The sequence below is a fragment of the Poecilia reticulata genome, linkage group LG10, assembly GCF_000633615.1.
Source record: "Poecilia reticulata strain Guanapo linkage group LG10, Guppy_female_1.0+MT, whole genome shotgun sequence".
NCBI classification, from domain to species: domain Eukaryota; kingdom Metazoa; phylum Chordata; class Actinopteri; order Cyprinodontiformes; family Poeciliidae; genus Poecilia; species Poecilia reticulata.
This window is the reverse complement of record NC_024340.1, coordinates 18,131,373-18,147,025: the sequence shown is the minus strand read 5'-3', so window position 1 is coordinate 18,147,025 and position 15,653 is coordinate 18,131,373. Positions and strand designations below refer to the sequence as shown.

At 38.4% G+C, this 15,653-nt stretch overlaps 1 protein-coding gene across 2 annotated transcripts in view; it reads left to right on the top strand.

Moving 5' to 3' along the window:
• Positions 1 to 800: 800 nt before the first annotated feature.
• med12 (mediator complex subunit 12) overlaps positions 801 to 15,653 on the top strand; it is a 29,287-nt gene continuing 14,434 nt past the window's right edge. For both annotated transcript variants that reach the window (XM_017307221.1, XM_017307220.1), the window contains exons 1-19: positions 801 to 964; positions 4,820 to 4,924; positions 5,013 to 5,204; positions 6,442 to 6,601; positions 6,720 to 6,895; positions 7,043 to 7,153; positions 7,833 to 8,105; positions 8,218 to 8,364; positions 9,020 to 9,119; positions 9,209 to 9,345; positions 9,577 to 9,708; positions 10,379 to 10,505; positions 10,728 to 10,957; positions 11,035 to 11,094; positions 11,179 to 11,352; positions 12,425 to 12,569; positions 13,264 to 13,382; positions 14,316 to 14,459; positions 14,561 to 14,724. In XM_017307221.1, the coding sequence (XP_017162710.1) occupies positions 863 to 964; positions 4,820 to 4,924; positions 5,013 to 5,204; positions 6,442 to 6,601; positions 6,720 to 6,895; positions 7,043 to 7,153; positions 7,833 to 8,105; positions 8,218 to 8,364; positions 9,020 to 9,119; positions 9,209 to 9,345; positions 9,577 to 9,708; positions 10,379 to 10,505; positions 10,728 to 10,957; positions 11,035 to 11,094; positions 11,179 to 11,352; positions 12,425 to 12,569; positions 13,264 to 13,382; positions 14,316 to 14,459; positions 14,561 to 14,724 (2,798 nt within the window). In that variant the 5' untranslated portion in view covers positions 801 to 862. The remainder of the gene's footprint in view (positions 965 to 4,819; positions 4,925 to 5,012; positions 5,205 to 6,441; positions 6,602 to 6,719; positions 6,896 to 7,042; positions 7,154 to 7,832; positions 8,106 to 8,217; positions 8,365 to 9,019; positions 9,120 to 9,208; positions 9,346 to 9,576; positions 9,709 to 10,378; positions 10,506 to 10,727; positions 10,958 to 11,034; positions 11,095 to 11,178; positions 11,353 to 12,424; positions 12,570 to 13,263; positions 13,383 to 14,315; positions 14,460 to 14,560; positions 14,725 to 15,653) is intronic.

Here is a 15,653-nt window from a genome sequence, read left to right as displayed (position 1 = left end):
GGCAGACACAATCAGTTTACATGAATGTGGGACCTCTTGTTTGTTTACAAATATTTTTGTTCTGCTATTTATTTTTAATCTGCTGAGTATTTTGCCATTTACAGGTCAAGAAGATACAGTAAGCAGTACGTTTTCTCTGGAAGAACAACATCCTGTATCCATACCTACTGTACTCTATGTACTTAGTTTACTAAGTTTTATGTTTTAAAATGTTAATTTTTGTGAAGTGTTCATTCTACCTTAATCTGTTATTTTGTGATGTCTGAAGTTATCAGTAAAATTTGTTACAGTACTCGAGTAGCTTTTTTAAGAAATACTTGTTTACTCTTACCAGAGTAATTTCTTGAATGACTGCTTTTTATTTTTACTTTTATTTGCGTAAAAATGTGTTTAAGTAGTGCTACTCTTACTTGGGTACAATTTTTGTATACTCAACATTTAATATCCATCAATACTTAAAATACTTACAAATTCTAAAAAATTAAAGTATTTTTTAATTAATCTGTATCAACTTAATGTCAGATTAATAGTCTATCGACGTAAACAAATCTGGAAAAAGTCATTATGTTAGACGCAGTTATTTGCCTCTAACATAACGCAAATAACTGCGCTATAAGTGCACGTTTTATGTGGACTTATAGCACATAAACATTCTATAAGTGCATGTTTATGTGCTAAACATGCTATAAGTGCATGTTTGTGTGGACTTATAGCACATAAACATGCTGTAAGTGCATGTTTATGTGCTATTATTTTGAAGTTGGCGTTTGAAAGCATCCCGGAAGCTCGTTTGCTTGTTGTCGCCCCGTGCTCAGGCTGCTGCTGCTGGGGAGGTGGAAAGCCCTGGCTGTGATGCCGCTGGATGATGGCTGCTTTCGGGATCTTAAGTTACGAACACCGGCCTTTAAAGCGGCCCCGCCTCGGCCCTCCAGACGTCTATCCCCAGGATCCAAAACAAAAAGAGGTAAGGACCGCTGCTTTGTGGAATATAAAAACCCAGGATCAATGTTTTAGTGAAATAAAATGCCCTAACAGAGCAGCGGAGCTAGCTAGCAGCTGCTAGCCTGCTTAGCAGCCCTGCAGACGTTTCGGGCCTCGCAGTAACAATGAGCAGCAGCAGCTTGTTAACCAGCTCGGTCCGGCTTAAGTTTGGAAAAACAACCCGCTGCTGTCACGACCAGTCCAGCTGGGCTAGCTCCTCAGCTAACAGATGTGGGTATAAACTGCTACATTTCTTCTGTTTCGTGGAACAAAACAGAAAACGTCGGCTATTTAAATTCTGCCTGACTTGTTTGTTTGGGTTATTTAACTGGTTGCTACACAATGACGTTAGCTGAACTTGCTAATCTAATCCTTTTAAAATATTCAGAGCATGTTTAAAAGAAGTGGTCAAGTTTAATTTATTCTCTGGGACGCTAAGTACCGTCTATTAATCTGACATTAAGCTGATACAATTCAACTCCAAAAGACTTTACTAATCCCAAAGGGAATTGGAAATATTGTAACAAGAGAGTATACAGAAATTGTACTCAAGTTAAGAGTAGCACTACTTCAACATATTTTACTCAAGTAAAAAGTAAAACCCGTTAAAGACATTACTCAGAAGTAAACAAGTATTTTAAAAATATGACACTCAAGTACTGAGAACATATGACTCAATACTTAATGATGGAATCAGTCAAAAATCTAAAGTTATTTACAGATTCTGGTATTTTAAATGTCAAAATGACAAATAATGTAATTACATAATAACCTATTCAGACAGAAGGGACATTTTTCTAAATCAACATTTTAAAATATAAAACCTACTAAATTCATACTTTCTTGTAGGTGTTGTTAGTATGTTGGAACCCATTTCCAGTGACAATGTACTGCTTTTTATAACTTCTCGGCCTGCGAATGGTGCAAAACGTTCAATATAAAAAACATTAGAACATAAAAGGTTTTAAACAAACAATAGCTCTCAAATTAATGTACACTGTAGGCATGTGTCTACCTCTGTTGTATTTTTATTTTAAACATTTTTGCTTTATTTAGTGAAGTTACTACCAATGGGCAGAGTGTCCGGAAATTTTACTTCAGTGGGAGAAACGATACTTTGTGACAATATTCCTCAAGTAAAAGTAAAAACTTTGTCAAAACTCATGTGCATTTAACTAGTTACTATTAATCTCTGGTTTTAACTTATATTATTTAAGGTTCTTCATAGAGTTGTTGTCAATGCTGTTGGCTGTGTGAAGGAAGGTTCTCCTGTAGCGGTCCGTGTTACAGCGAATTTGAAGAAGCCTCTGATGAAAGACACTTTGTTGTTGTATAACAGTCTCATGAAGAGAATACTCTATAATTTACTTTATTGTATGACGAATCCTTCTTTGAATCATAATCTCCAGAGGTTCCACAGTCGTCCACAGAACAGAACCGGCTTTCTTTATCAGGTTGCTCTTTAAATGCCTGGCTCTGATGCTGCTACCCCAACAGAAGAGATGACTTTCTCAACAACAGACTTGAGATATGCTCAGGTATGCATACTGACATACCTGAGCTGTTCTTCGTTGTAGATGCCGTCACTACAAGAATCCATATGTGCGTGTAGAGTGAGAAACTTCCGTGTGTTTACAGATCTCTACTTTAACAATTTACCGACTTTCTGGTGTTTATGCAATTATTGATTCGTGGTTTTGGCAAAACAAATCTCCTTCTTGTTCGGAGTTTAAAGCCTCCCAATAGTTTTTAGCATTGTGTCGTGGGCAGCGGTGGTTTTTGCACAGCACAGCCTGGTTCACCCTCAAAAACTGGAAAGTTAATCAAATACATTTGTGGGTTATTGTCATATTATATTTTAATAAATGGGCAAACTACTTTTTACATAAAGGATGGTTATCATGCATAGAGTATTCCTTAATAAATGAAACCATAAATGAAAAGCTTTTGAGTGCTTGTTTCAGTTTTAGGCATCTCTCTGTTTTCAATGTGCTTAATTGCTAAAACACTTTTTGTGTTTTTACAAACAAAATAAAAGTTTCATAAATCAAATATTGGGTATATAAAGAAATCCAGTTTAGGTTTTATCTGTATTTTAGATTTTGAACTTATGATTGAATGTAGTCCAGACATTGCAACCTTTAATAGCCTTTTAAAGTTGCAATAAAAGGGAAACTGAATCAAACAATAACTACAACAAATGATATCTATAATTTTTCAAACCAGTCGGAGGAAAAGCTCTGCAACTATGAACCAGAATAATCACAATTAATCATAGTTATAGGAATTTGCGCCTTGCCTAATTTTTGCAAATAATATTAGTAATCCAATGTTTTGGTTTGGAGAACTTTGTTCGTGTTTACTGGTCACATCTTTAAGCTGGACTGCTTTTCCCAAAGAAAAGTTTAATGTTTTTTGTCGCCAAAATATAAGAAAAGGATCTTTAAATTTCAGTGTCCGTCTGTGCATTTATTGTCGATGTAATGCCATTTATTCTGGACATTTAATTGACTCAGACAATACACAGTTTAATTGTTCCCTGTGCATCATCTTTTTGGAAAAATGTCCCTTTGCTTTTTTTTTTTTTTTTACCATTAAGTCTAACAAAAGGAGAAGATGGAACATTTCAGTCTGAACCCTTCTTTGCGTTAAAATCTGGTTTCTATTAATGTAAAATTCACTTATCGGGACCCGTAAAGCTTTTTAGTTTATTGACAATTCAGGTCACTGTGACCTACTTCTACATGGGATTTAACTTTCCTTTCTTCTGCCCTAATCATCCATCTGTCTGTCTGTCTGTCTGGTGATCCGAACTGCCAGCCTACAAAACCGTTTTGAATCTTTCAATTTTAATCAAATTTCTGGGTTAACCACAACCACACTGAAGGGTTAGTTTGCGTTAGGGTTTAGGAGTTTATAATGAATTATTGTTAAGTAGTTGATTGCATGATGAATTAAAACGAGCTCGTAAGACAGAAACAGTATTTCTGTGTTTAGTATTTTTGGAAAGGCAACTATGTTTACAGCGACATCAAAATCCGTTTTTTTTATGGTTTCGGTTAGAAGTGGTTTTTTATTTCTGTTTTATTTATTCTTTAGGGTTGTAATGTTTTATTTTGGATATTTAAAGTATCTTCCAATTCTTAAAATTTTCATAGTATTTGGAAATGGTCTCCAAACAACAACTTTATCGTTGATCGCAATGATTTCTCTCACAATTTATTGTCCTGCAAAAACTGTGACAAGATTCTCTCCTTCAATCTTATTGACCCAATGTATGCTTTCATTACTTTTGCTTTGCATTTTCTGTTTCCATAGCAACCTGCTTTGAGTTTTCCTTGCCTCCTCTGTGGTTTTCCCTTTTACGACCTTCTCATTTTGTTGGGTTTTTCCGCACTCCAGTTTACCTTTTTAGAGAACATTTGTAATCCTTTCTGTTTCACCTGACAGATGTCTTGTTGCGGCTGTTTCCTGTCGCTCGGTCGGGTGCAACAGCTCGTAAAGGACTGAAAGCGTTCTCTTTAATCTGTAGACTCATTTACGTGGCTTTGTGTGTGTGTGTGGATTTGTTTTAGAAATTTTGAGTTTAGTGTGCCGCCGTGTTTGTTCTTCCTCAACACTGTCTAAGACAATAACACAATGTCATTTAGTAGTTCATACAAAGCCAGAATACTCGTTTAATCTTATTTCTAGACTTTATTTGTGTTTGCTACAAGTTAAAGTCTTTTAAAAGTGGGTGTTCCGTTCTGATGTTTGGATTTTTATGCAGTTGACACACATTTACACATATTTTTACATCTTCTGTTTATTTACATGTGCACCTGTTTCTGTGTTTCAGGATGAGTTGACTGCCCTGAATGTGAAGCAAGGCTTTAACAACCAGCCTGCTGTGTCCGGAGACGAACATGGCAGCGCCAGAAATGTCAACTTCAACCCGTCAAAGGTGATTATGAGCCAGTTCAGTCAAAATCATGCACCTGAGTGATTGAATGATTTGTTGTTGATGATGTCATTTCTCCACCGCTCCACAGATCAGCTCAAACTTCAGCAGCATCATCGCAGAGAAGCTGCGCTGCAACACGTTTGCAGATACAGGCAAACGCAAACCACAGGTCAACCAGAAGGACAATTTCTGGCTCGTCACAGCGAGGTCACAGAGCTCCATCAACAACTGGTTCACAGATTTAGCTGGAACTAAACCGCTCACACAGCTGGCTAAGAAGGTGAGAGACTGAAGAAAATCTTCTTTGCTGGTTTTATTTATTGCCGTTTATAAGAAGTATTTGTAGCAAAGTTAAGCGTCTTCTTCATTTTTTTATCCTTTGTGCATGACATTTATCTAAACTGGACAACCCAGAATGCTCCCAAGAGATTCTACTTTTAAGCTAATTAAGCCAGAGTCTAAATATAGATAAAATAGTTTGACAGAGCAGGATGAGATGGAAAAGAAAAGCTAATGAAGTCTGACAGAGCAGCCTCATGGCTGCGTAATTTGACCTGCTTTACAGAGTACATTTAAAGTTTTATGTATTTGACCCATTTGTTACATTGATATACAGTTATATATTTTTTAAAATCCTCCTTTTTCTTTTAACCTGTAAGCATTAAAATTACTAAATAGAAACATTTCCAGTCTTTCTTTGCCATGAATATTGAATTGGATGCTGAATTAGTCCTGGTGCAGCACAACCGAGTTTCCTAAAATGTTAAATATGTTATAGATTGTAAATAAAGCCACATTACAATGGTTTGCAACTCATTCACAATTTATTACAGCAGTCTCAGTTTTACACTGAACATCAAATGTTTGCATTTCTATTAGAAGAAAATCTTTAATTGTTACTCTGACAAATGCTTTGCCAGCAATGAACCACATTTTCTTGAATGTGATTCAAGAAAAAATGCCTTAAACTGAGCTGGATTTTCCTTAAGTTTTATATCACTGAACAAAAACAAATCTAAATAATGCTTTGTTTTTATTCAACTTTGTTTACAAGGCAAGTCTTTGGCCCGTTTTTGTTGTATTTTCCCAAAAAACAATAACTGTCATTGTTTGTCGAAGGCAACAGCTTTTATTGTGTTTTTTTTTATTATTATTACTTTGTGATGTCTTTTCTCACACCAGATTATCTTTCCATTATGTGTTCTCACAAATAGTAGATGTTTAGTTTTTGCTCACATGGATTGTTTTCTTTCTCTTTTCTTTGCTTCACTCGAGCTGTGCAAACATGTTTCTTTGTTTGTTTATAGTACAAGACATTAAGCTTTAACAATGAATAATACAAATTAAACGTTTTCTGATTTTCTGATTAAACCAACCGGTTGCATAGAAAAATGCTGACACAATCTTTTGAAAGCAAGCAAAATCATTTATGGATTCAGGATTTTCTGCTTTGTAATGTTAAATAAATGTTTATTATTTTCTCTGTTGCTAATACACATATAACGTCTCTGTTCCAGGTACCAATCTTTAGCAAAAAGGAGGAAGTTTTTGGATTTCTTGCAAAGTACTCTGTCCCTGTCATGCGTTCAGCTTGGATGATAAAAATGACATGTGCATATCATGCAGCTATAACAGAAACGAAAGTCAAGAAGAGGCATGTTATCGATCCTTGTATTGGTAAGAGATAAAATTATGTTTTGATTTGATTTGATTTTTTTACCTTTCAGTTGATTTTATGACATTTGATCTAAAGTTTGTGGCTTTGAAGAAACTGTTGTTGTTCTTGTGTTTGTAGAGTGGACCCAGATCATCACTAAATACCTGTTGGAGCAGCTTCAGAAGATCGCCGAGTTTTACCGCCAGTGTCCCAGTCAGGGCTGCAGCTCCCCCCTTCCAGCCATGCCCGCGGACGTGGAGACCGCCATGAAGCAGTGGGAATACAACGAGAAGCTCGCCATGTTTATGTTTCAGGTGAGCCGAAACTCTCTGTGCTACTTTTTAGCACATTGAATTAAATTATTTGTAATGACTGAATTCTGCTAAAGTCAACAAAAAATGGACTTCATTTACACTTGCGACCTGGCAGAAATTGCAGATGTGTTTTGTTTATGTGTGCAGGATGGCATGCTGGACAGGCATGAGTTCCTGACCTGGGTGCTGGAGTGTTTCGAGAAAGTTCGTCCAGGTGAAGACGAGCTTCTCAGACTTCTGCTGCCCCTCTTACTACAGGTAACAACACCTGCAGTCGCATCCACACATGTGGGAGGCACACAGTGCCTCTTAAACATGTTCAGATTTTTAAAAATGTTTTTCATACTTGAGTGCATTTAATTGGTAATTTTGTAATGAACCAGATCCAAGTATTGCATGATTTTGAATTCAAACAACAAAAGATTCAAGGATTCCAAATAACAATAAACATGTTTAGCGTACTTATTGGCTGCAGCTCCAGTCTCTTGTTTGGGTTTCTAGCAGCTTTGCCTCATTATTTTCAGGTTTTGTCTGACTGTTGGAGAGCCATTGTGCTCTTGATTCTCAATTATATTTCAGCCTGGACTGTGACTTGGTCATCCTTATACATGAGCATGCTTTGATTTAAAGTATAAGACAAAGCTAACTTACAAGTAACTTTAGCAAGATTATTTTAGGTCAATAATTTCTTAATATTGATTATAAAGTACTAGTTTCAGTTGCAATTTATTTCTTTCATAGCATGGCATAAATGTCTTGTAAGTAAAATAGTCTTCCACTGGAACCAGCACTTTTGCCTGTATGTTCTGGTTTTTACCCCTGCTATAGCGCCCTCTGGGGGCCACAGCAACCCTTTGTGTTTCTTTGAAAGCTTACTGGTGTTAATGGACACAGAGTGGCCATGGCTAATGCTGCAAATCTCTCCTCTGCGCCTCAGTACTCAGGAGAATTTGTGCAGTCTGCTTATTTATCACGAAGACTGGCTTACTTCTGCACACGTCGCCTCAACCTGTTGCTAAGCGACGGCAGCCTGGGCCCCGGCGCAGGGGGTCACGCGGCGCACGGCATCCTCACGCAGCAAGGCAACGCTCTGCCCACCACCCCGACCTCCCAGCCAGCCGGAGGAAACCAGGCCCAGACGGCGTTCACAGATTTCTACGTTTGCCCGCAGCACCGGCCGCTGGTTTTTGGTCTCAGCTGCATGTTGCAGGTGCTTCATCTCACTTCACCTGCTATTTCGCTGCAATATTATGTCAGATTTTCCATCTGTTTGTTTGTTTGTAACTACATTTTCCTTTCCACCTCTGTGTTTGTCTCTTCAGAGCATCGTTCTGTGCTGCCCCAGTGCTTTGGTGTGGCATTACTCATTAACAGACAGCAGAAATAAAACTGGATCGCCTCTGGACCTGCTGCCTATCGCCCCCTCCAGTCTGCCAATGCCAGGAGGAAACACTGCCTTCACACAACAGGTACTTATTTATAACGATTGTTTTCGTAATTAGTTATTCTGACGATTAATTGGATAAAACATTTGGCACATTTTCTAGATTTCTCATTTAACCACTCATTTAACTTCGCAGTGAAGTACAGTACAGTGAAGAGCTAATCTGTTAATTACTTTTTAGGTTAATTGGATAGCAAAAGGTTTTTAGAAGTAGTTTTTTACAAAATTATTATGAAGTGAAGCTAAAAATTCCTCTTGAGTTAAACATATTTACCAACAAACGTGTTTTTGGTTGACCTTAAATGTAAAGTGTGTATTTTTTGTACAGTTTTGACTTAATAACTTCTATTACTGTGTTGTTTTTTCAACGAATGGCTTTTTTCTGAATTCTCCATTTAACAATAACCTGATTACTAAATTAGATAATTATTTCAATAATCGATTAATCCAATTGCTTCATTACTAGTTTACAGCACGCATGTACATGAAGTTGTCAAATAAATGGTTAAAACCAGCAGAAAAAAACAACGTACAATGGATTGATGGAGCAAAAGAGAGAGGAATAATGTAGCATTTGAGGAAAAAATTGACAATCTTTCATTCTCAACATTTCTCACAGAAAGAAATGTTCTGCATGTCTGTTCGTCTGTGTCATGTTTTAATCAGCATCCACTTTGCAGGTTCGAGCAAAGCTGCGAGAAATTGAGGAGCAAGTAAAGGAGCGCGGCCAGGCTGTGGAGTTCAGGTGGTCGTTTGATAAATGTCAGGAGACAACAGCAGGTAAGTCGGATGCACTCCTTCACCCTCGCAGACCTGTTTTATCTCTCTACATGTGAGAACAGGCTGATGTCATACATTTCTTTTCCCAGGTTTTACTATTGGGAGAGTTCTCCACACCCTGGAGGTTTTGGATAACCACAGCTTTGAGAAATCAGACTTTAACAACTCCCTGGATTCACTGTACAACAGGATATTTGGTTCCGGTCAGAGTAAAGATGGCCACGAGGTGCGAACAGATTCCCTTCATGAGCATCTCATTATGCATGTAATAAAACTAGAAATCTCTTCAGAGGGGTTTAGACTAATGGGAAATATATGGCCAGTGTTAAAGCCCACTTCATTATTTCTGAATGAACTCAAAAGCAATTAAATGAGTTTTCCGGCTAGATCCTGTGACAGAGTAACTAGGTGAAAATATTCTCGTCTGTCCTTGCCTTTAACTCCCGATTGTGTCCAGATGTCGCCTGATGACGACGCAGTGGTGACCTTGCTGTGTGAATGGGCGGTGTGCTGCAAGCGCTCAGGCAGACACAGAGCCATGGTGGTCGCCAAGCTGCTGGAGAAGAGGCAGGCTGAGATAGAGGCAGAGGTATGAGGCACAGCGTCCTCCACAAAGCTAAATATACACATCAAATAAGTACAGAGCGATTCTGCAAGACAACCTTTTGTAAATCTAATGTGATAGACTGTTCGATTGGAGACCAAAATTGCAACACTTGTTGCGTATTCAGCCTGTGTGGTTTGCTTTCGCACTGCACTGTGTCAAGCGAACCAAACCCTGGTGGTGGCGCTGCACCAAGAACGACTGAAGGAAACGACACAAAAAAGAAGAAACTGAGCACAACTTCCTTCTTCACTAAACAAAATAAAAATGTAAATGGGATTTTTTTTTTGTTGTTTTGACCCATTTCTCCTGCTGGTAGTAGACAAATGCTTTTCTGGGGATTTGAATCTAAATGTATAAGGGATGAAATGAGCATAACTCGAAGCTGAAAATCTTCCCATTTTAGATAAGAAAATATGTTAGTTCTCAGATTAAAATTAGCTTAGGAAAAAGGGAGATTTAAATGGATCATTTCTTCTAATTGGCTTGGATTTCCGAGTTTTTTGGGAGGATATATACAAGGTCATTAAGTGTAAAGTGGATTTAGACTTCCAATGATTTTAAAATAATTGTGAGCCCCATGCTGGGAATGTGAGCACAGGGATGTTTTATTCTGTTTTTGGCTCTAAAATCATGTTGCTGTGTTGTTTTGCAGAGGTGTGGTGAGTCGGAGGTGGTGGATGAGAAAGGTTCTGTGTCGTCCGGCTCGCTCTCAGCCGCCACCCTCCCCGTCTTTCAGGACGTGCTGCTGCAGTTCCTCGACACGCAGGCCCCCACGCTTAGTGAGTCTCTTTTTACTTCCATTATTCCCTGCTGTTCCGATTGCCTCCGACTGCTTTTAGTCTGCGTTACATCATATTTGATCCTTGCATAAGATTTGAAGAAATGCAATATCCTTTTTGCCTGTTTTAAGGATTTCATAAACTGCAGAGCATATATACGTAATGTTTCAGCAGGGGAGAGTCGATATTAAATTATTCAAATGATCTTCTCTCCATTCACAGCGGAGCCGGGGAATGAGAGCGAGCGAGTGGAGTTTTCCAACCTGGTCCTTCTGTTCTGTGAGCTCATCCGACACGACGTCTTCTCCCACAACATCTACATGTGCACGCTGATTTCCCGTGGCGACCTGGCGTCCGACTCCCACCTGCCGCGCCCCCGTTCCCCTAGCGACGAGCCCTCCGATGATTCAGAGCGCAAAGAGCAGGATGCGGGTAGCAGTGTCAAGATGGAGGTGAGTTACATGCGTCTGTTGTGTCAGGAAGCTGCTGATTTATGCAGAAAGGTAACCAGGCTTCGTTTGTCCTACAGGATACGGGTCTGTCCGAGTCCATGGAGACGGATCACAACTCCAGTGCAAACTTTGATGAGGTAAGTGATGTGTATTTCACCATAATCGACAAACCTCGCTGGATGAGATTGAGTTCGGTAATTTTAGGTTCTTGTCTCCCGTAGATGTTCTCGCCTCCGATGCATTGCGAGTCCAAGGGGAGTCCGTCCCCTGAGAAACCTCCGCAGGAGCAGGACGGTAAGAGCAGCTGCAAGGACAAAGGCATGGACCCCGCCTTCCCTCAGCTGTACGAGCAACCGCGCCACATTCAGTACGCCACCCACTTCCCCATTCCACAGGTGAGGACCCTCGCTGTTTGTTATTTAAAAAAGAAGGAAAAAGATTCCTGAACTTGATGTTGGACATTTCATTACAAATATGTAGCAACTTTATTTTTTATACTACTAGTGTAGTTGTAAAAATGAAAGATATTAAGCAGAAAAGTGAGTTTCCTACAATGCCTAAGAAGGAAAAATAGTCTAGATAAAGAATAGAAAGTGGAACATGATTCATCTTTCTTATTTAGCTCATCTTCAAAATAAAAGCAAGTAAAATCTTTGCAAACGTTAAACTTCTCAATCATCCTAGAAAACTGCGATTAAGAAACATATCAACTCTGTTTGATGCATTCTTGATATAAATTGTGTTTTGTTAAAGTGTAAAAAACCAATGTGAAAGCATAACCAGACAAATGATGAGCATCTCTACCAGTGGGCGGAGCCAAGAAACATGGAAGGGCGTGGCCAAGTCTGAGCAGTGCGTTAAATCAGGGGTGTGGTCAGGATGAGGGAAAGCATTGTAGGCAACTTAGCAACTTTATTGCTATATCGTGTGACTTTTCAGACTCTAGTTAAATTTTTTCAAAAAAGTATCCAGCGTCCTTTTTCTTTATTATTGGAGACTTTTACGATAACATATGAAGCATTAGTTGCTTGTTTGATACCTGAAAGCGGGGTTGTGACGTAGAAAACGACCAAGTTGTATCGTTGTGGAAAAAATTGACTGCAGTAACCACAGTTTAACCCAACGAGGGCAGCACTGAGACAGATATTTCAGAATTCAAAAAGTTTACACAAAAATTTGTGCAGAAACAAAGACGGCACCACTAAGAACCAATTTATTCAGTTTAACTCCAAAAAAAGAGTTGATTTGGGATTTAGTTACTCTTTTGAAGTAGTTTTAGGCAGTGCATTTCGAAGCAGAGAAAAATGATCTTATTTGTAAAACAATATAAATGTAAAACATTTGTAAAATGATCCCCTGCACCCTGCCAGCTCTGTTTTCCTTGAAAGACAATGTTTCTGTCTGTGCTACTGCTGAGCTACTGATGCGTCCAGTGCGGTTGAGTCTTTGTTTTGTTTATGTCTGTAGGAGGAAAGTGCCAGTCATGAATGCAACCAGCGTTTAGTCGTCCTCTACGGTGTGGGCAAACTGAGAGATGAGGCGCGACACACCATCAAGAAAATTACCAAAGACATCTTGAAGGTGCTCAACCGCAAAAGCACAGCAGAAACAGGTAACAGCGAAGCCCGGGTCTGTTTGCGTTTGACGGATGTGCCTGTTTCCACTTTACTTGTGTTTTTACAGCTTGTACTTCTTCTTTTAGGAATATGTTTTAGCAATGTTTTATTTACTTTTCAAGGTTCAAAACAGATTTAATGAGAACATTAAGGCTTCGTCTCCTTTGACGGTGTGAATTATTTTGTTTCGCAGACTAAATTTGTTTTTAAGATAAATTGTCCAAGCAATATATACTGAGGAAAAGCACATGTTGTATTTTAATGTTTGCAGACTGTGCAAAAATTCAAGCTAGTTTGCCACGATATTGCTCCATTTGCAGTTTTCTGGTCTATTGTTCATCATCAGAGGAAGAGGGATTGCGTCTTTCTATTTTCATCCCACCCAAACTATTTTCATTCTTGGCCACATCGTCTTAGGTAGAAGAGACCATTTTAAAAGCAATTTATTTTCAGAGTTAAAATGTCGGTGTTTTTTATATGAAAAGTGTGACTTTCTTTTTTTTTTTTTTTTTTTTTTTTTGGTGATCTTTACTCTAATGGGGGTTTTTTCCTGTGAAACTTCAAATCAAAACCACGATGACAGACCAAATGCTTGAGTGGATTTTACAACTGGTGTGTTTTGCGGATTGAAAATAACACTGCCAGACTCTTTTAGCTCATCTTGTCCGTTTTTATTTTCTGTGAGTACAGGTGGGGAGGAAGGACAAAAGAGGAAGAGGAGTAAGCCCGAAGCCTTTCCGACTGCTGAAGATATATTTTCCAAATTCCAGCACCTCTCTCACTTTGACCAACATCAGGTCACCTCCCAGGTAGGAAAAACCGAGCCGAGTCTGAAATTTTAAATAGAAATACTATGAAAAACACCAAACTAATTCTGGATGTGTAAACAGTTCTGTGGGACCTTTGCTTTATGGAAATTGACAGCAAAAGGTGGTTCTACGTTGCAGTCAGGGAGGCTGAATGGAGATCCACGTTGGATTTCACAGAGCAGGAGTTTGCTAATTAAATGAATTTTGAAGGAAACTGGTGGCCAAACATTTTATTTAGGGGTGTCTGAGTTTTCAGTCAGAGGCCTCTTCATATTTTTTGCAAGACTATCTGCTTTTGGTGATCCGTTTTGCTCACAGTATCACAAACCACGACGACTCTTGGATGAAATGAGTTACGAGATTTAATTTCCTTTGAGAATAGATAAAATACTTTAGGATTTTGAATTTAAATTGCAACCTGACAAAATGTGGCAAAGAAAAAGGGGTATAAATAGTTTTATACATTCAGCTTGTTAAAGAGAACATAGTGTGATTAATACAAGCCCATGAACGATGAAAAGATTCTGGTTGTGGATGTAAAGGTGGCAGTGATCCCAGAATCACGACGTCTCTTGTGGCCAAAAGCTGCTTCTTTGCTGTCTTGGGTTTAAAATTCGGTTAATAACTTTCTGGGTGCAGCTGAGCTTCAGACTCTTTTTATATTAAATGCATATTTTGCTTTTTCTGGATGCTTAGCTGTTTATTTTCTTGCGGAATGTGCAAGAAGTTGATACGTTTTTTTTGTTTTGTTTTGTTTAAAGCTTCACAACATTTTTCCAGCAGGCAGGTTTTCTGGTTCTTTAATCATTTAGCTTCTACTTGATAAATCAATCTCAAGAATTTAAAATAATATATTTTTAACTTATCAAACTGTTTCATCAAATTATAATTCTGTTGTTAAACAATTTTTTTTTCTGTCTGGTTTGTGCGTAGGTGTCCAGAAACGTTCTGGAGCAGATCACCAGCTTTGCCTTAGGGATGTCCTATCACCTGCCCCTCGTCCAGCACATTCAGTTCATCTTTGACCTCATGGAGTATTCCCTCAACATCAGTGGCCTCATCGACTTTGCTATTCAGGTAGCAACAACATTTGTAAAGGCAAATTTGATGAAATCCAGAAAAGTTCCTCTTTGTTTGTTTTTGTTTTTGAAACTTTTGTGACTTCTTGGTGTTTGCAGCTTCTGAACGAGTTAAGTCTGGTGGAGGCTGAGCTGCTGCTGAAGTCGTCCAGCCTGGTGGGCAGCTACACCACCAGCCTGTGTCTCTGCATCGTAGCTGTGCTGAGGAGATACCACTCCTGTCTCATCCTCAACCCGGAGCAGACGGCTCAGGTTTTTGATGGGTGCGTCACTCACAAGTCTCAGACTTTCTCCATTTATTTTTAAGACTGGCTTTGATTTTATTTTACATTTTTAAATGTTGTTTACATTCAATTAGAAATATTGTGTTTTTATGTGGATATTAGTGAGGATTAGAGCTGCTATTAAACTTTTAAAAGCAGCTAAAAGGATGTTTAGATTTGCAGCGGGGTAATAATAAATAATTACTCTTGTGCACCAACACATTCTGACAACTTTAATCTTTTTTTTTTTATAATGTTGGCAAGTGTAGATAATTAATTTTTCCTGAATTGCTGAAATAGAAGAGCGGCCTCCTGAAAATAAGCAGAAAATTGTTTTTTCACGTATTTTCATTAGTTAGCTTCAGAAGTGGTGGATGGTAGAAACTATTACCTTCAGAGTAGAAGTTGCACTAGACTTTTTTGTTCTCAGTCATTTTGACTGACAGCTTCAAAAATATTCCATCATATTCTATTTTTTCCGTCATTTGTTAAATAATATTGACATGGACTATTATCTTGCACTTTTACTTTTTATGCGGTTTAACAACAACTTGACCAGAGAATCCAGATCCTGTCACACATTAATCCAGCAGATGAACACAACTTTTTTTCTGCGGATAAAAAACTGCTGACAGAACCATAAAATTAAACGACTCCACTTAATTATGAGAGCTTCACCTGCTGGGATCTGAAACGTCACAACTTCCTCCTGGTTCGAATCTGGAGGAGAAATCTGCGCTAAAGTTTAGATGAGACCGAAAAAATCCAACCCGACCTGGACCGAGTCCATAGGCATAGTGTCTGAGCCTGATCCACCCAGCTAATTAATTTTAATTAGAGGCTCGAGCCTGAAGTAAAACCAAAATATTATTTTAATTAAGATTGTACTGCTTTCGTTTTTCAGAGCACCATTTGAGAAGCGGTGCAAC